This window comes from Sodiomyces alcalophilus (assembly GCF_042370955.1).
Source record: "Sodiomyces alcalophilus JCM 7366 unplaced genomic scaffold ACRALscaffold_5, whole genome shotgun sequence".
NCBI classification, from domain to species: Eukaryota; Fungi; Ascomycota; class Sordariomycetes; order Glomerellales; family Plectosphaerellaceae; genus Sodiomyces; species Sodiomyces alcalophilus.
In genome coordinates this window covers 737,352-755,857 of record NW_027263536.1, presented here as the reverse complement: position 1 = coordinate 755,857, position 18,506 = coordinate 737,352, and the positions used below count along the sequence as shown (strand labels likewise).

The following is an 18,506-nucleotide window of genomic DNA, read 5'->3' as shown; positions in this document are numbered from 1 at the left end:
AAAGTACGGAGTACGAATAAGTGGTTTGATCCCTGAAGACCCTTGATCGACAGGAGCGAGCCCCGAGCACTCCACAGGGGGACGTGGGCGAGACCCTAGGTAATTACATGACTGTCCGTACCTAGGTATCTTGTAGTGTAGCTACAAGATGCGAAGTTACGTAATGTAAAGGTACACACGGCGACAGACTACGAGGTAATACGTGTAGTGTACAACAAATACCGAGTCGAGAAGAACAAATCAAGATAAGGTAGGTACCTAGGTACGCAACAGTACAAGGGAGACTCGACTCGAGTTGCTGGACCCAAAGCTAAGACAGCCAACAGGATAATAAGCATTAAAGATCACCAAGACGGAAAAGACCCCGACGTCCCCATGCTTGGCGAGTCTTAGGGGACCAGACAATGTCGTCATACCCAAACTAAGCACCTGGGTCACCGGGAATTGTCTTTCATCAGCCCGCACGCCGAACAAGTCCACCACTGCCTCTCCATACACCTCCCGCAGAACGAGCACTGCCAAAGCGCTGGTTCCTTGGCAGGCCTCGCTGCCGCTGCCACTGCCGCTGTACTCGGCGACGCGTCTCGCCTGGTCCGCGTGTTCCGTGTGTCTCTCCTGCTCCTGTCCCCGGCCACCGCCTGCTTCGTCCCGGCACGTGGAGGACTGTCCGTGAGGTCGATCGTCTCCTTCTGCCTCGGCGGTGTCCTCGGCGGTGATGTGATGGGGGGAGTGTGACCTGTCCTCGAGACCTGCTGACGCCGCTTCTCCTCGTTAGGCGTCCAAAGCGTCTCCTCTGCACCTCGCCCCGTCGACCCCTTCTCGGCACCGCACGCATCGCAGCAGAGGAACGTCGGGGGGTTGTGCAAGGTACACATCCCGCACGTCCATCCTCGCTGTTCTGGTTGCGGTTGCGGCTGCACCGACCCGGCCGACGACGGCCCTGGCACCACCGCCCCCCCTCCGCTGCCTTCAGGCCTCTCAGCGCTGGGATGCACGTAATAGTTCCCATACCTCTCCCTCTCCTCCTCCTGTACAAGCTCCCACAGCGCCTGCGCAATCGCCGCCTCGTTCGCCCTATCCTCCTCCGCCTTGGTCCGGAACCCGTTGCGCGCCGCCTCGGCCTCGATCCGCCGGATATCGCCCTGTCCGAGCCTTCCGTCCGCAGTCCCGCACCCTTGCAGCGTCGTCTTTCGCCGCCCCGCCGCCGCCGCGATCGTCCGCCGCATGTCCTGGCCCGGCCGCGGCGCAGCGCCGCCCAGCCGTCGTCCGGATCCCGCCGCCCACGCCGCTTTCTGCCGCCGCGATCGCTCCTCGGCCGCGGCCCGCGCCAGCCGTCTCGCCTCCTGCATCGGGATCCGCGCACTGCCGCCGAGCCGCCGACCGGCCGAGAGGAAGCCTTCGCCCGTGTAGCCCTTTAGGACGAGGCCCTCGTGTTCGTCGCGCAGCTGGTTCCAGAGGGCGCGGAACTTGTCGTCGTGCGGGCCGTGGACAATGTGCGCAAGCTCGTGCAGCATCGTGTCGATGACCTGCTCCGTGGGTAGAAACTGGTTCCGGTCGCCTGCGTGCCGCAGACGGAGCAGGATCTTTGCACCGCGGTTGACGTTGAGTCCTAGAAGCGGGCCATGTCAGCAAATCTAGTCAGTATATACCCGTGTCTGTGTCGTTTGATATGTTATTTGATGACGATAAAAATCCGTACCTAGTAGGTTAGACTGGTTGGGAAAAAACTCGGCCAGCTCGCCGACCTTCCACTGCCTGGCCCGCATGATGGGCTTCACCAACGAAGCCACCCTTTTGAGTGTCTGCAAGGCCTCCGATGCCCGCGGGAAGTGTGCTAGGTGCGAAAAGGAGAGGATGAGTGGGTCGTGTTCCCTCATTTTATCCAACTCGCAAGCTGTCCTGGTGAGACGGATTAAGGAAGAAGAAAGAAGAAGGAAAGAAAAGAGGAAAGGAAGAAACAAAGTGTAACGGGGACTCGAGCCCGAGTAACGACTAAGAAAAAAATGGGAATATTACAAGGAATCTCAGATGGGTAAAAAGGTTAGACAGAATCAAAAGGCAGCAGAGATATCATGAGAAGCGGCAGACAACGCAGATAATCCAAGGCGCCCACGGAACACGGAGATATCGTGAGACAAGGCGTTCGTGTTCCGCGATACAGAAACGCCTAGAACGACAAAGACACCAAGCCACGACTCCTCAAGTCAGCCTCGACGACCAAAGATGTCTCGCCTCGTCGGAGCAAACAAAAGGGTCATTCATGTCAGGCAAGACGAGACGACGGGTCGCGGACCATCTCGTCGTCTCCGACATGTCCGAGAATGTTCCAACCATGCTTAGTAATCATGCCAATGTGGGTACCGGTGTGAACAAGTGGCAACAGGTGGACAGCCGTATGATCGAGTGGCAAGCCCGACGCAGAGGCAAACACGACGGCCGTCTGGGACATATTCGGACACTTCCAGAACACAAGTCATGTTGACATTCCTCTACGAGGACAGCTTACAGAGAATACCACCCTGAACCTGGCCGTAAACAAACACCCTGGCCGTAAAACAAAAACGCCATAATCCAACGCCTCAAGTCATCAACCAAGACGGTGTTCCATCCCAAACGCCAGTCCCTCAACGGTAACAATGCTCACCAAGCCCTGGCCAGCGGGCTGCTAATCTTGGGCGCAAACTGCAGGCTCTTGCGGCGCGCCGCCATCAGCCTCAGCACCACGCTCTCGTCCTTCTCCCTGTCCAGGATGCCGCGGCCCATCTCGCGGTACGCGCTCGTCTTGGGCGGGCACGTCCTCAGCAGGTCCGTCTTGGACGGCGAGTCGTAAAAGTCAAACGCCGTCGTGGGCGTCCCCGGCGTCAGCTCCGCCGCGTACCGCGCCAGGGCGTCCGGCGCCGGCGTGACGGGCACGGGGGTCAGCATGGCCTGCCAGTCGTCATCGTCGTCGCCGTCGCCGTCGCCGGTCCGGTCGCATGGCGTGACCATCCATTCCGTGCTGTCGCGCCGGTTCATGGGCGTGTTGGGCGCCGTCTGCGTGTGACGACGGCGGCCGTTGGCGGGGGAGCTGGACGCCAGCATGCCGTTCAACTTGGCCAGGGCTTTCGGCTCCATGGTTTGGCGGCGACGACCCCCTCGGCGAGGCGTCAGGGACGTGTCGATGGAGTAGGGCTCTTCATCGAGCCACTTGTTCTCCCTCTCGCAGCTAAAGAGATTTGTTAGTATCAAGGAAAGCGAATGAGAAAGAAGAGGAAAGACAAAACGTACTCAAGAACCCAAGTGACGCCAACACACTGGACAACGCCCCTCGCCTCACGGACCTTCTCCAGCGTGCGCTTGCTGCCGTCCTTGTAGACGACGTGGGTGATGCCAACCTTATCGGAACCGTCGGCGCCGTCGGGGTTCCAGGCCCAGTCCTTGACGCAGCGAGCGCCCATCTGGCTGAGGAGGTCGACAAAGACACAGCTGGCATCGGCTCCCTCGCTGGTGTACACGTCGACAAACACGACGGCGCCGCCGAGGAGCGACGGGTTGAGGTCCGGGCGCGGTGTGCGTCCCGGCGTTTCCATAACGGACAACGCCGACCCCGACTTGGTCGGCGTTACCGGTGTCGACGTCCCCCGCCTCCCGGATCCAGGTTCTCCCTGCCCGTTGTCCATCTTGTCCTTCTTGGTCGGGGTGTACGAGATGACGGTGGCGCTCCTCGCGAGTCCCTGCGTCGGGCGGCTGACCGGCAGACGCGAAATGCTGGCGGCGCGCCTCCTCTTGGGGCGCGGGGTCGACTCGTCGGCGGGCTTGAGCGGGACTTTGGACACGGTATGGAACTCCCGGCGGAGGGTGCGCATGGGGGTCTTGGGGGGGACGGCAAGGGCCGGCCGAGGACTTGCACGGGCCAGGGCAGGGTCGACGGGCATCTCGTTCTCATCGCCATACTCCTGGCTCGCGTCGGAAAGAGAGTCGTCGAAGCTCCTGGTCGTGGCCTGGTACGGCTGTTCGGGTTCCAGGAGGGACATCTGATCCGCCTCGGCGGCGAGGTCAATGTCCTCCTCGGTCACCATAATGTCGTCAAACTCGGGGTCTTCGACGTCACCGTCATCCATAAAGTCCTCGTCAGGCCCGTCAGCCTCGGCAGTCAAGGACTCGTGGACCTCTGACTCGGCGCGGACGGTCATCTCGTCCTCAAAGAAGGTGCTCTTCATGGGAGACGGCACGGCGTGAGAGAGGCTTTCGATCCCAGCGGCCCTGGGAACAGATGGCGCGGCTGTCTTGGTGGGACTGGACGCAGACCAGGCGCCGAGTTGTTGGGCAAGCGGGGTGAAGCCGGCGGCGGACATATGAGGCGGCGCCAGACTGGGTCGAGAGGTCCTGGCGGCAGGGGTTGCTGCAGCCAGATGGTTTATTTGCAGGTTGCAGGTGGTGTCGTCGTTTTCCGGCTCCGAATCCAGGTCGTGGTAGGGGTCCATGTCCCTTTCCCGTAGGCCAAAGGCACCCTTTGGGGGCGAGTGGGACGGCACGGCGGCCGGTGCAGGATCGGCAGTCGTGTTCGATGGCAAGTCCGCCTCGTCCACCATCATGGGGTCAAGGTCGTCGACGGAGGACGGATCCTGGTGGGGAGTCTGGGGCTGGTCGACAAGTTGCTCGTGCAGGATGGCTGGTCTATCACGCAAGGCCGGGTCGGCATGGCGAGGGAGAACGGCGGATAGCCTGCCGGGAAACTGGAGGGTGAGAGGTAGTTGGAGCTCCAGTTTATCGGCAAGTTGATCCATGGCTTCGTCGTCGTGCTCCTCGATCATGAGTTTTTCGGAAGATGTCATGACGCTTGGCTTGTCCGAGGGAGACTCCAGCGTGGGCGAAGTTTCCAGGGTCTCGACAGACGGTTGGGCGACGACGGGTGCTGGCACGCTCTCCTCGGCAGGTTCTTCCGGTGTCGGAGACGGGCGAGCCAGGATGGGCACATGGGGCCGCTTGGCCGGGGATTTCAGGAGCGAAACCTTTTGGGCCGACATGGTCTCCTCGGCGACGTTGTTGCGGCTGGCGGAGGGCAGGTTCAAGCTAAAGACTTTGATGGCCGACTGGGGCCGCCTGGCCGGGGTGTTGAGGAGAGACGTCTTGAAGGGCGTGGCATGGCCATCGGCGGTAGGATTGGCGGCCGAAGCGGAAGACGGTTTGGGAAGCGTGAGCCCCTCGGCGCGTTTGGCCGGCGACCTGATGGAGTCCTTGGGCGGAGAGGTCGGAGGGCGACGAGCGGGGCTGGCCAGGGCGTCTCGAGACGGAGGCTCGTCGCCGTCGTCGCCCTCGGTCTCCTCGACGGACCGGGGTTCCTCGGATGATGCTGGCTCGGGCTGCTCCCGTCGGAGATTGGGCTTCCTGAACGAAGAGAGGGCGCTGGCAGGAGGTTTGAGCGGATCCTTGACCATGGACCTGACGGGGCCGCTCTTTTCCACGGCAGTAAGTTCGTCTTCCGAGTCGTCGCGCGAGTACGGCACCTGTGTGACCTTCTTAGGGCTCAGAGGTGCTTTGGCTTCCTTCGACGGGGCCGAGTTGGAGGTGGGCCCGGCCTTGGTCGTGCCACGAGCAACTCTTGGTACGGGGGGTTTGCGGACCGGGCGAGCTCGGAGCCCAGTGGCCGTGGGAGCCTTCTTGGCGGCGTCGGGGTCGACGTTTTCCTTTTCGGGGGCGTCAAAGGTGACCTTCTTTTTGACCCTGGTGGTCGTGGCGGGCATGGTAGCGGCGGATGTTGCTGCCGAGACGGCGGTACGAGAGCGGGTTGTCTTCCTGAGGGGTTCTGTGGTGGTGGGTTGGGGCCCGTCTTGCAGCACGGGGTTTCTCTTGGGCCGGCTTCGAGTAACGGGCTTGGGCGGCTGGGGAGCTTCGGTGGCAGTGGTACGAGTGGCAGCCCTGGCGCGGGTGGCTCTAGCGGGGCCGGAAGTTGTAGTTGTTTTTGTTGAAGTTGTTGTTGTTGTCTTTGCTGTCGATGATGATGACGAGGAAGACTCTGGGTTTGTCCTAGGACGGAGTCGAGTTGCCCTCGTAACACGTGTGGCGGGCTCTGGTTTCTGGGGTGCTTCGCTGTGTTCTTCTTCCCTCGACTGTTGTCTCTGTCGTCCTTTGGTTTGTGGCTCGACTTCGTTGTCGTCTGAGCGGGTTTTCCTCTTGTTGCTGACTGGGGCGGTCGGGGCAACAGCAGCCTTGGCCTTGGCTCTGGAAGCTGCTGTGGTGGTGCGAGAGGTGCTGGAGGACCCGGTCTCGCTTGCCTTTGCGGCAGCCCGAGCTCGGGTCATGCGCTTGGGAGGAGACTGAGGATCCATTTTCATTGAGTTTGAGGCAAGGAAGGTGGGACGGAATGCGGTTGCAGTATGGGCTGCAATGTGAAGAGATGGAAAAGAAGGTGCTCAACGGGAATTGGCAAAGAAATGAGGCTATGCTGCACTGTACTGCTGGGTTAGTAAAGCAACGAGACCATATGTATGGTGGTGATGGGTGATGGTTGACAAGATGCAAGAGGTTGTGAATGAACCGAGAGGAGGAGCCTGAAATGTGAATGCAGCGTTGTTGGAGCTTGGACGTTGTTTACCGTTGCCGGGCCAACACGCGGTTCCCGTGATTCGCCCCACCCGAAGTTTCGCGTGACCTGGATGATGTAATCGTAAGTACAAAGCCACATGTACCGCACCGTGTGGCTTGACGTCAGTGGAGACGGACCGCCCTGTCCACCAACGAGAGCATCACCATCTCCTTCATTCCGACCACCTGGGCAATGCAGTGGTTGGAGGTTGGAGGATTCGCATGGCCAGAGGTCATGTCAGGGACATATTAGGACAGTACAAGGACAGTACAAGGACATGGTATTTAAAGCCGTCACTACAGTGCTGTCCGTCGACTCTCATGCGATGCAGATGGTCGTTGTCGCATCGCCGTCAGATGCATGTGAAGAACATTTTCGTCCGTTTTCGTCCGTTTCGTCAGCTTTGACACGTACACTACAAGTGGAAGAGGATAGCTCACATTAATCAATTCATAATTCCCGCCCGACTGCGCCCCTGACTCGTAATCGCCAGACGCCGACGACGAAGGCCCGGGCCTGAACACGAAGACTGGGCACTGCAAGCCAAGAGTGCGTGGGGACAAGGGACGATCATCGGGTTTCAAGTCTTGGATTTCTTTCTACTCGTCAACATCTCCTTTATTTTTTATTCCTTCTTCTTTCCTCTAGGGACGACGTGTATATGGTGATTCGTAGGGAATTGCCTCCCTCACCTCACCTCGCTTTGCCTCGCCTCGCCCAAGATATTTCTTTGCCTGTCATTCCTCTCCCTTCGCTTTTAATATAACCGTCGCATCTTGAACAGACGGGGGACTTATTTTCGTATCCCTTTGCTTCTTGACACTTGACACTTTCTGTCAGGTTTCGTCGTTTTCTTCGCCAATCCAATCCATCTTCTCGTCCTGTCGCTACTCCGGGTCTCTTTTTTTTTTTCTTTTTTTTCTTTTTCTCAAGAACCCAATTCGGCGCTGGTTCCATTGGTACACAAAAGACGGGCAATCAGAATGACCAAATTTTCGTTCCTATTCCTGGGCGGCCTGGCATGGACCGCCGCCCACCCCGCCGACCCGACCGCCGCCGCCCTGATCCCCCGCGCCCTCCCCGATTCCCCCAGCGGCGGCTACGCCCCCGAAATCGTCGACTGCCCCCGGGTCCCCCCCTCCATCCGCCTCGCCGACCGCCTCTCCGAAAATGAAGCCTCGTGGCTCCGCCGCCGCCGCAACAACACCCTCGAGCCCCTGCGCGACCTGCTCGTCCGCGCCGCCATCCCCGACTTTGACGCCGCAGCCTACATCGACGGCCTCCGCGACGAAAACAACAACTCCGCCCTCCTCCCCAACATCGGCCTCGCCTTCTCCGGCGGCGGCTACCGCGCCCTCATGAACGCCGCCGGCTTCCTCACCGCCGCCGACAACCGCAACCGCGACTCGGCCCAAAACGCCACCGCCGTCGCCGGCCTCCTCCAGTCCGCCTCCTACATCGCCGGCCTCTCCGGCGGCGGCTGGCTCGTCGGCTCCGTCTTCGCCAACAACTTCTCCACCGTCCCCGCCCTCCAGCGCGGCGTCGACCACTCCCCCCTCTGGCGCTTCGACCGCTCCATCCTCCGCGGGCCCAAGGACTCGGGCATCGGCCTCCTCAACACCATCGACTACTGGCGCTCCATCCACGACCAGGTCGCCGCCAAGACCGCCGGCTGGGACACCTCCATCACCGACTACTGGGGCCGCGCCCTCTCCTACCAGCTCGTCAACGCCACCGACGGCGGGCCCGCCTACACCTTCTCCTCCATCACCGACTCGCCCCACTTCCGCGACGCCGAGTCCCCCTTCCCCATCCTCGTCGCCAACGGCCGCGCCCCCGGCGAGCGCATCATCTCCCTCAACGCCACCGTCTACGAGTTCAACCCTTTCGAGCTCGGCTCCTGGGACCCCACCACCTACGGCTTCGCCCCGCTGCGCTGGCTCGCCTCCAACTTTACCGCCGGCACCGTGGGCGGCGGCGGCGGCGGCGGCGGCGACAACAACGACAACGCCGACGACTGCGTCCGCGGTTTCGACCAAATCGGCTTCGTCATGGGCACCTCCTCCTCCCTCTTCAACCAGATCATCCTGCAAAACATCACCGCCGCAGGCGAGGACACCCCCATCCCCTCCTTCGTCGTCGACGCCATCGAGTCCATCCTCCGCCGCCTGGACCGCAACGAAAACGACATTGCCCAGTACGAGCCCAACCCCTTCTACCACTGGGACCCCACCGGCCGCTCCCCCAACGCCGACAGCCGCCAGCTGAGCCTCGTCGACGGCGGCGAGGACCTGCAAAACATCCCCCTGCACCCGCTCATCCAGCCCTTCCGCGCCCTCGACGTCATCTTCGCCGTCGACTCCTCCGCCGACACCCACAACAGCTGGCCCAACGGCACCGCCCTCCGCGCCACCTACGACCGCGTCGCCACCGACATAGGAAACGGCACCCTCTTCCCCGCCGTCCCGGACGCCGAGACCTTCCTCCACCTGGGCCTCAGCCGCCGTCCCACCTTTTTCGGCTGCGACCCCGCCAACTTTACCTCGAGCGGGTACGGCGGCAACGACGACGTCGACGACGACGACAACAACGACGACTTTGTCGTGCCCCCGCTCATCGTCTACGTCCCCAACGCCCCGTACACCGCCATGAGCAACGTCTCCACCTTCCAACCCTCCTACCCGCTCGACCAGCGCGACGCCATCATCCGCAACGGCTTCAACTCGGCCACCCGCGGCAACAACACCCTGGACCACGAGTGGCCCGTCTGCGTCGCCTGCGCCGTCCTCAGCCGCTCCTGGTGGAAGGCCAACCTGTCCGCCCCGGACGCCTGTGCCCGCTGCTTCCACCGCTACTGCTGGAATGGCACCACCGACAGCGCCGCCGTGCGCGATTACGACCCCACCTACATCATCGGGCCCGATTTCGGCACAGAGGAGAATGCAGCTGTTGGCCTGGCGGGGCGGTGTAGTTCCTGGGTATGGGGCGTGCCACTGGGTGTTGCCATGTTGATGCTGGCTTTGTAAATTGAACGAGCGTGCGAGATGGGGATTATGGTATCTTGTTCTTATTTTAATGTTAATTTTAATTGTTATTTGTATTTTCATTTTCATTGTATTTCTGTGTCCGTCCCCATCGACTGTCCCCCCTAGACAATAGGGGGAATCAAAGTAGAATGGGCAGCAGAATCCATATACACTCGACAAACCCGAGCTTGTCGTGAAGACATTCGTATATGTGCCATCAGCGTCCTGAAATCCGCTGCTGCCGTAGCCTCCTCCCCCTTTTCACCGGCAAAAACACACGCCCTCTTCCCATGCCCATCGAATCACCACGCTCACCATAAAAACCCCATGTCATAAAAACCGATGACTTTCTTGCGCCGTCATCATTATCGTCTAGAAAAGTCGTAACGGACGTCGTGAGAACATCATGCGAAAAAAAAGAAGGACCCGCGGCCACCAAGCTCCATCAAATGCAGCCCGCATGTGAGACCGGCCATCGGCCACAACTGCCGCACAAACGCACTTATGCAGACAGACAGGAAACCCCCCGCCCCCGGAACGCTCGGAACCATGCATCCGTCATCTGAAGAGCCAAACGCTGAGTGTATCCTCCCTGGGAATAGCCCTAGGTCGAAAGACAAGCAGCTAGGGAATCAAGCGAGAGAGAGAGAGGGAAAAAGGAAAAAAAAAAAATGAATCAAAAAAAGAAAAGGCGAAATATATATTCCCCTGTGCGCTTCAACACCAAATCAAAGTCATCTTATCGGCCTGCTCGAAAGGGGCCCTCCACTCTCACGTCCTTGACACCATCAGGCATCATGCGCAGCCATTCGGTCCACGCTTCGATATCAATCGGTTCGTCGCCGAGGCGAAACAACATACTAAGCTGTTGACCCTCTGTCCCGAACGGCAAGCTCGTCCGGAGAGGGCTGATATTGGTAGGCGCAAGGAGAATGGAAGGCAGCCGCGCATTGCCCGTCATCTGCATGTGCAGCGGGGACGGAAAGCTGGTGATGGTCTCCTTTTCGGGATATCGGTCGTGGATAAGCGTGGGATAGCTCGAGAGGAGCTTCGAGTGCAGTTCGGCCGCCGAGAAGGGGTTCATGAACCGTTGCGACGCGCGCGTCTTGAGCTGATCCGTCAGCACCTTGGTGAAGATGCAGCGTTCCAACTCGTTGAAATGTTCCTCGGAGATGGCCGCCGAGATCAGTTCGAGCACACCCTGTTCGCGAACCATTTTGGCCGAGGGGTAATATGCGGCGTCCATGATGATGAGGGTATCCCCGCAAGCTTGCTCAAGGACCTGTTGGATCCCGCTCCATCGGATGGTTTCCGCCTTTTCCCTGTCCCTTGCGCTATTTCATTTGTCAGTAAGAAGTGGGAAATAATAGAAAAAAACCGTCCTCTTTCAGCCAACATACCTAGCAAGGACCATCTCCCGGTGGCCGTCTAAAAACGAATGCCCGTTGTAGTAGACAATCTTAAGTACATCACGCTGGTCGCGATCTTCGGAAAAGTCGGTAATCTTGCGCGACAACCATCTCCACGGATTCTTGCAGTTTTCCGACGCCGAAGGAATCGTGTGGATTTCAAACGTATAACGGTAGTACTGGTCAAAGACCTCGGCCAGTTCCTTGACAGCAGCATCGACATGAGGATCGTGGTCGTCCTGCCAGTAGAGCAGCAGCACCTGGGCACTCGAGTACCGGCTGCGATATGGGTTGGACAGGATACTCGAAACGTTGGTCTGCAGGTCGTTCTTCAGGCTTTCTATGCCGGGCAGGACCGTGGGCTTGTCCAGCCTGGGGCCCGAGGGCAGGGGGGTCCGGATGCGCGTCTCGCTGAGTCGTGCCTGGCCCGGCTGGCCGACGGGATGGTCGATATCCATCTCGTGCGGATCCTGGGCGAACATGGACTTGTGGTTACTCAACCCTTGGGACGGGCTTAGGGGTCGCTGTGCGGAGAGCGGCGCGAGGTCCTGAATGGAAGGGCTGTGGGATCTGTGATACTTTTTGACGGCGTCTTCCCACGTCATGTTGTGATGGCTAGGGTGGCACTTGACGATGCGATTGCAAGTTAGTGGAGGGAGGGAGGGAAGACGAGAAGGAGAAGAAACAAGGGGAAAAAAAGAGGAAGGGAAAAAAAGGAGGCAGTTGAGACATACAGCAACTCTCCGGCGGCGACAGTCGCCGCAGGCGCCGAGCTTCCTGATGAGAGCGGCCTTTTCTCTTTGCTGCTGCGACAAAGGACCGGTTCGCCTCCTGCTCGCGCGAACCCGGTTAGAGACGTCGGTCCCATCCTTCACATGGAAAATGGATGTCAAGTTAGGAGAGGTGTCGGCACTATACGATGTGTTGTTTGTTTCCGTGGACACATTGGTAGCAGCAGAGGCCGTGGTGACCATGGTGGCCTGCGTGGAAATGGACGAATTGGTATCCTTTCTCATTGGCGGCGAGGTCGACTGGTGAACGGGCAAGCCGGTGGCCGGGAGCTGAGGCGACATGGTCTGGTCGACCGATGCGACGGACGGCGGTCGCGGCGATTGGCTTTGGGGGTGGTGGTGATGGTGTTGTTGGTGTTGTTGATGCTGCTGTTGCTGTTGCTGGTGCTGCTGTTGCTGGTGCTGCTGTTGTTGGTGCTGCTGTTGTTGGTGCTGCTGTTGTTGTTGGTGCTGCTGTTGTTGGTGCTGCTGCTGCTGCTGCTGCTGCTGCGACTGCGGCTGTTGTTGTTGCGGTTTCTGTTGCTGCTGTGGCAGCTGGCTGTGAGACTGTTGCGGACTCGGTGAGGGTTGTTGGTGCGAGACGGAGCCGGCACGGTTGTTGTTGGCCTCATCAGACGAGCTTGTTTTAGGAGGTGCCTCGAGTAGATTGGGAGCCGGATGCATGCTTGTCAGAGAGGCACTCGATGGCCCATTATCAACAAGGGGAGAGTCAAGTACAGCTCAGTAAATAATGGTGAATGGTGCGCCAATTCCCCGCTGTACCCTCGCTATGCTTTTAACCTCGGGGCCCCACCGAGGTTCACCGACCGCGGAGCAGAGGGGGGTGCAAAAGTACAGCGACAGAAAGAGGGGTGGCCGGACAGATTGAGCGGACAATGAGATGCGCGACACGAACGGCACCGCCTTGGATGGTTGATTTTCTTTTTAAAAAAGTTTTGTTTCTTTTCGCATTCCCAAACCCCCTTTCTCACGTCCTACAGCAAGGATAGGATATAAGAAAGGACAAAGTCAAGGCGAGGTATAGGCTGTGCTGTACTCTCTCATTAACGTGCCAATGCTGTGTCGCATACCGTGTCGCGTAGTGGCGTGATGAGGTGACGGGAGGTGAGGTCAAGGCGGGAGGTGAAAGGTGTAGTAAGGTGAAGTAAACAATTACCAGACAGACAAGAGTGACGAGAAAAAGGAGGAGAAAAAGTGGGAGGGATGAATCTAAAGGTGATTGGGAAGCCGAGGAGGGGAATGAAAGTGCACGAATAAGGAAGTAGGTCACCGGGTCTCTTAGGCGCCAAAGTTTCCGTAGGAACCAAGGTCCAACGGTAAATGAGAGAGGAGGAGGAAAAAAAAAAAAAAAAAAAAAGAGAGAGAGCGCGAGACTCCAAAGTCGGGAAGCGGGATATACGGCGGGTCACCGAGAACCGGAGACTGCGCACCGAGCAGGGAACGTGGGGCCAAAACGTGGAGTCCAGCCAGAAATTACCCTAGGCGCGTCACAGTTAGTCTGATCACGCTCTGGGTGATGTGGAGGCAGGAACTGGTGGGCCATAGTCTGTTTATTCACTAGGTACGGTACTCCATAGGTAGGTTTATCGGATTCGATCGAGAGAGGGGAGACTTGTTGACCGACTCACCAGGAAGGTGTTGACCAATGTGAGACGGCGGTGACGTGACTCAAGGTGGGATTGAGCAACCCACAGACGCATAGATCTCGATATCATCACTCTACGAATACAGGTACGAAGTACAATGGTTCCTTTTCGCCCTTTTAAAGTACCTGTACTCTTAAGATTTATAACGTACAACGTACACCGTCGGTGGGTGCGTTTTTCTCCAAGCAGTTGCTACTATCCTCTTGCCTACTCTTATATACATCACTTTCTAATTTATATCAGCTGCAAAGCTAGTCCCTCGGTGTGGATGGTGCCGGTAAGAAGAACTTTGTATGTGTGGGAGAACTACTTGGTACTTTGTACTGCCCAGTACAGGAGGAGGGGATAAGAAGACCCGCTGCTCGGTGAAGTGGGTAAGAAACCAAACCTCACTGCTACGACCTCTGTTCGCTTGCGGGTGAAGTCGAGTCGGTCAAGGTGGTGAAAGTCAAAGAGATCGGATGGATACCGGGAAAATCGCGGGAGTTACGGTGAGTAGCTATACAATGTAGGTACACGTTATGCCATGTCTGGTGTTCTCTTGGTACATACAGCTACGAGCACGGCGCTTGACCCGGCACCAGGAAATAAAAACGACAGACTGCAGTCGAAAAGGTGGGGGACCAGGGGCCAGATGCGGGTGATGCGGATGTGAGGTCCGGGCAGCTGCGAGGGGGCGCGGGATGACACCGAGAAGAGAAGGAAAGGGGTCACCGGTGGGAGGGACAAGGGGTCGTCTCGAGGCTACCCACCGAGAACATACCGTTTTTTCCGTACCTCCGGGTTTATAACGGTTAGGTTCTTCGTCATGTAATTACCTAATACAGGTAATTGTCCAAAGACATGTCCAAAACGAAGTCCAGCAGTGCTGGTGTCACGGTGTCTGTCCAGTGACGAGGTCGCTCAGTGACCGACGTCGGTCGGCCGGGTGGGGGTTTGGAGCCGACGAGACAAACCCTCCTCACCCCTCATTTCCCTCGCCATGGCGGTTGATGTGATCCAGCTCCCAGAATCCGATAACCCAGCGCTTGACTTGCCTGTTGACGGTAGAATCTCAACTCGAGACGACTTGACGTCGTTTCGGTCAATGCAGCATGGTTTTGCAAACTCGCAGTCATGAAACCTCGAAGGATACGTAGCCGCTTCTAATATCACAGCGCTGCCCTCTTGCTTCGGATTCCACCATATGCCTCTTCCCCCTCACAACGCACCTGGATAGCGTCTGGCCGCCAATCCGTGCATCTGAGGCCGCCCACCTTGAGATCTGAGTCAAACTCATATTGCCCAATTGCCCAAAGAGGAGAGGGGGAACAGGAGGGAACAGGAGTGCGAGGTGAGGTCCACGTTACACGCCATACCGTCCTGTTCTCAAATTTGCGAGTCCGTATACCCAAGTTAATAACTCCGACGACCTCACCTCACCGAAACTCGACGTCTCAACCCCTATTCTCCCTGCGTTCTCAAGATTGAGGAGCTACGCAAAACACATGCCATGCTTGGCCTCGGTCCATCGCAACCTCACCCCCACGCGTAACGCCCAGGGTCTCTGCGCGATTTAACTCGGAAAGTCGGCGAAGATAGGTATCCCCAAAACTAAATGACCCGCAGAGTATGAGACTGGCCAGGATGTCTATGAATTCTTTGATTTCATGGGGGTCGTAGAGGTCAGTCGGGGGGACACAGTCGACCACAGCAGCGCATCGCGTGTGCGGTTGGCATTGAACTCAGTGAACGCCACAGGCGCGTGCGACCACCCATCTTCCTCAATTTGGGCTCTAACTGTAACGAAAATGTCACTTTTTCTCTTCTCATTGTACCACTGAGGTGGACTCAGTTCTCTGGCCGTTCATGCTTCATGCCCTGAACGGCTCCGTGGCCACACCGAGCCATTGTACCACTTTATTCGTATGGATCTTCCACAGTCGGCAACTCTTCGCTGGGTCTTTTTTCCGTTGAACCCCTCAACTCGTCAACGAACGGGGTACGTCTCGGTCTATCCCGATTCAGTAAGGCGTCCCAGCCACCAGCATATGTACTCAGTACCTGGACGCATATTATGATAAGAAGCTGTGATCGACCGAACCGAGCTATAGAGATATAATAGATTGCCTTGATTCCACACCTTAGGCTCGTAGGAGGCTAAGCTATATATAGGCTGTGCCTCGGCTATCTATAACTAATAGGAATCCCCGTCCAGTAGCCTGTTTTATCCATAAGCCACACCTACTCTAGTGGCTAATAGCCTAAGAGCTCGGAGACTAAATTCCGAGCTACGTAGCCGTATCGGTATAACTATATTTATATAACCCATTTAGTTATATAACACACCCCCTATTTCGAGCTATTTATTAAAAAACACTCGGAATACGCCTAGGCTGGAATTAAACTATAGTTAAAATAGCTTTAAAGAGCCGTTTAATAGAAAACCATAAAGGAAAACAGGTTTAAAAGAGATATAAAAACAATATAAAAGAAATAGAAAGGGATAGTTAGAATAAAGCAAACAGGCAGCCTATAATAGTAACCTAAGAGTAATATAAGCTAGAAGTTAGAGGGCACCTCGCTATATATAATTTTAGTAGCCCGGCGGCTAAAATTAAGTTCTTTTAGTTAAATAACCTTCTCGTTAACGATTTTAAAGATTTTCGACGACTTTTTCTTTATTTTTATTTCCCTAGCTCTTATTTTCCTTTTTCGTTTTCTTACTATAGTAAGCTAAGCTTAAAAACGTCTAGGTAAGCTATAGAAGTGCTAATAGGAGTAGGCCCCTAAAAAAAACAATATCGCCGCTAAAAAGGCTGCCCCTGCTAAAAAGGGTGCTATAAAGACCGGCCGGGTTACTAAGCCCGCTAAAGTAAGTTAATCGTTAGTCGGAGAGATAAATACTTTTACTAATTAAGCTATAAAAGAATACTCGTAAAGCTACTAAAGATACCGCTACCACCGCCGCCGCCGATACCGCCGACGATACCACCGCTACCCCTAAGGCTAGTAGCAGCGCCGCTAAAGCTCCTAAGGAGCGTTTTTCTACTAAAAACCCGCCTCCCGGGTTTATAGGGGAGGAGTTCGAGATCCCCTATACGGGTTACGTTAAAGGCTGGATCGCCGGCCGTAGTAAGTTTAACCGCTATATCACCACCTATAATATCACGAAGAGGTGCTATAAGTGTTTTTCTAATAGGCATAAGTGCCTCCCCTAGTAAGCTCTGATTTATCTAAACTAAGCTTCGTTAACATTAACGCCTATAGTACCTCGGTTATAGCTCCTATAGCTTTTTATACTATTATTACGGAGAAAGAGTTAGTCGAAACGCCTAATAATACGGGTAACTAAGAAATAAGTCTTAAACTCTTCCTATTAATTACTATTAAGCTATATTCTAACGTTTTCGAGTAGCTTATTAAGCGGCTCCGCCGCGGCCTTCGTCTTCTAGACGATATATTAAAGGATCTTAAGTATCCTTAGGTTTTTAAGCCAGTCTACTAGGCTCCCGCTACTCTAGGAGCTAATACGGCTACCGCCGCTAGCGCTAATCCTAAGGAAAGGATTAAACACTATTTAATAACGGCTATTAAAGACATTTTTATTATAGTCGATAAGGCTCGCGAGGGCCGGGTCGGAGTTAAGGGTAAGGCCTCGGCTCGTAGTGCTACCCCCTTTACTTAGAATAAGCAGAATTAAGCTAGAGGAGAGGAGTCGGCGGCTATTAAGGCTAATAGTATTATCGGTGCCCCTAAGGGCAATATTATTACTATTAAAGGAGGTAGTGATATTATTATTTAAGTATTATTAGAGTAGTTTAGCTATCCGTTCCGGCTTTAGCCGATAAATTCCTACTTATTACTACGCTACTCTAAATTCCTAATTATCGCCCGCTAACTAGGTTAAGATATACTTTAAATTACTCGAACTTTTAACGACTAAGGGCCTTCGTGAGCCCGTCTACCGGTATCTCGGCGGTTAGTAAGTAGACGATTTAAAAAGCTCCCTTCTTATACTCTTAACGTATCTATAAGCTCTGAATATTAACGTGACGAAGCCTGGTCTTAATTCGGGCGCGCTCTTCCACTATAAGTCGAATCGTCTAGCAGTTATCGCAGGCTATCTCCTAGGGAGTCCCGGGGTTAAACCGTATTTCTATAAATAGCCGTTTTAAGCTTATAGTCTTTTTCGTAGTTTCCTATAAAGCGAGCAGCTTAGCCTCCGTTAAAGATATCATAATAGTCGATTATCTTAAGGCTTTCTAAACCACTAAACCGCCGAATAAACTAATAAGATAGCCTTATAAGGAACGCCGGGTTTTAAGGTCGTTAGCGAAGGATACGTCGCTTATAATCACTATAGCCTACGTTACGCAGCTCGAATCCGTGCCGTACTAGATTATTAAGTCCCGCGTTATATATAAGTAACGGATCGCTTATTCCACGGCGTCTTAATACTCTTTCGACGGGTTAGTTAGGAACCTAAAGAGCAAGGAAGTAGTAAACGCGACGTTTAGCCGTAGTATTACTGCTATATAAAGCAGGGAGCCGACCTTTTCCTAAAAAGCTTTAATCTCCTATAGTATCGCCTTATCCTCGCGCTTTATAAGCTTAGTGGCAGGGATTAGTATACTAGGATATATATTCCGATCTACCTAGTTAAAATAAGCTACGATCTTTTCGATATAGGACTTATACGATAGGAAGATCTTTCGGTTAGGTCGGTCTCGGATAATACGTATACCTAGACACCACTCTACGTCCCCCTTCTTAAAAAGCTCGTATTTATTTTTTAATCCCTTAATAGCTTTAAGAGCTATATATAGGCGGTCCCGATAATAAAGGAATAGAATATCGTTTATAAAGAATACCACGAAGGCATCGCGAGCTTCTAAAAAGAATAGGCACGGCTCCTCCTTACTATAAACTAAACTAATAGATTTAAGCGTTATAGTAAGGTCGTTATACTATAGAAAAAGGGAATCGCGCAGGCCGTATAAGGCTTTATCGAGCTCTAAGCTAGTCTTAGGCTTCTTAAAGCTATCCGGTAACTAATAGATAATAGGCTCGCCGTTTTTACTTTTTTC

General features: G+C 55.4%; 5 protein-coding genes across 5 annotated transcripts; 2 read left to right on the top strand and 3 right to left on the bottom strand.

Annotated features, from left to right (window-relative positions):
* Window positions 1-241: 241 nt before the first annotated feature.
* Window positions 242-2,141, bottom strand: ACRALDRAFT_1064698 (uncharacterized protein). Its single transcript, XM_071017024.1, has 2 exons — window positions 776-2,141; window positions 242-604 (listed from the first exon to the last, which is right to left on the bottom strand). The coding sequence occupies exons 1-2, from the start codon at window positions 1,512-1,514 to the stop codon at window positions 435-437; spliced, it is 909 nt and encodes a 302-aa protein (XP_070873977.1). The 5' UTR covers window positions 1,515-2,141; the 3' UTR covers window positions 242-434.
* A 200-nt stretch (window positions 2,142-2,341) lies between these two features.
* Window positions 2,342-6,518, bottom strand: ACRALDRAFT_1077127 (uncharacterized protein). The gene is made up of 2 exons (XM_071018600.1): window positions 3,268-6,518; window positions 2,342-3,205 (listed from the first exon to the last, which is right to left on the bottom strand). Exons 1-2 carry the CDS (start codon window positions 6,312-6,314, stop codon window positions 2,641-2,643), a joined length of 3,612 nt encoding a protein of 1,203 aa, XP_070873976.1. The 5' UTR covers window positions 6,315-6,518; the 3' UTR covers window positions 2,342-2,640.
* Window positions 6,519-7,548: 1,030 nt separating this feature from the next.
* Window positions 7,549-9,591, top strand: ACRALDRAFT_2107088 (uncharacterized protein; the record flags this gene model as incomplete). Its single annotated transcript, XM_071023323.1, has 1 exon — window positions 7,549-9,591. One exon carries the CDS (start codon window positions 7,549-7,551, stop codon window positions 9,589-9,591), a length of 2,043 nt encoding a protein of 680 aa, XP_070873975.1.
* Window positions 9,592-10,339: 748 nt separating this feature from the next.
* ACRALDRAFT_2087770 (uncharacterized protein) lies at window positions 10,340-12,196 on the bottom strand (the record flags this gene model as incomplete). The annotated part of the gene is made up of 3 exons (XM_071022496.1): window positions 10,340-10,925; window positions 10,992-11,626; window positions 11,735-12,196. Coding segments are annotated over 3 exons (1,683 nt in total), but the record flags the coding sequence as incomplete, so codon positions are not given.
* A 1,534-nt stretch (window positions 12,197-13,730) lies between these two features.
* On the top strand, window positions 13,731-15,510 carry ACRALDRAFT_211626 (uncharacterized protein; the record flags this gene model as incomplete). The annotated part of the gene is made up of 16 exons (XM_071023746.1): window positions 13,731-13,767; window positions 13,817-13,928; window positions 13,999-14,088; window positions 14,140-14,201; window positions 14,296-14,302; window positions 14,329-14,343; window positions 14,380-14,431; window positions 14,488-14,550; window positions 14,657-14,673; window positions 14,707-14,775; window positions 14,819-14,979; window positions 15,046-15,101; window positions 15,131-15,229; window positions 15,262-15,328; window positions 15,360-15,418; window positions 15,478-15,510. 16 exons carry the CDS (start codon window positions 13,731-13,733, stop codon window positions 15,508-15,510), a joined length of 999 nt encoding a protein of 332 aa, XP_070873973.1.
* Between the last annotated feature and the right edge of the window lie 2,996 nt (window positions 15,511-18,506).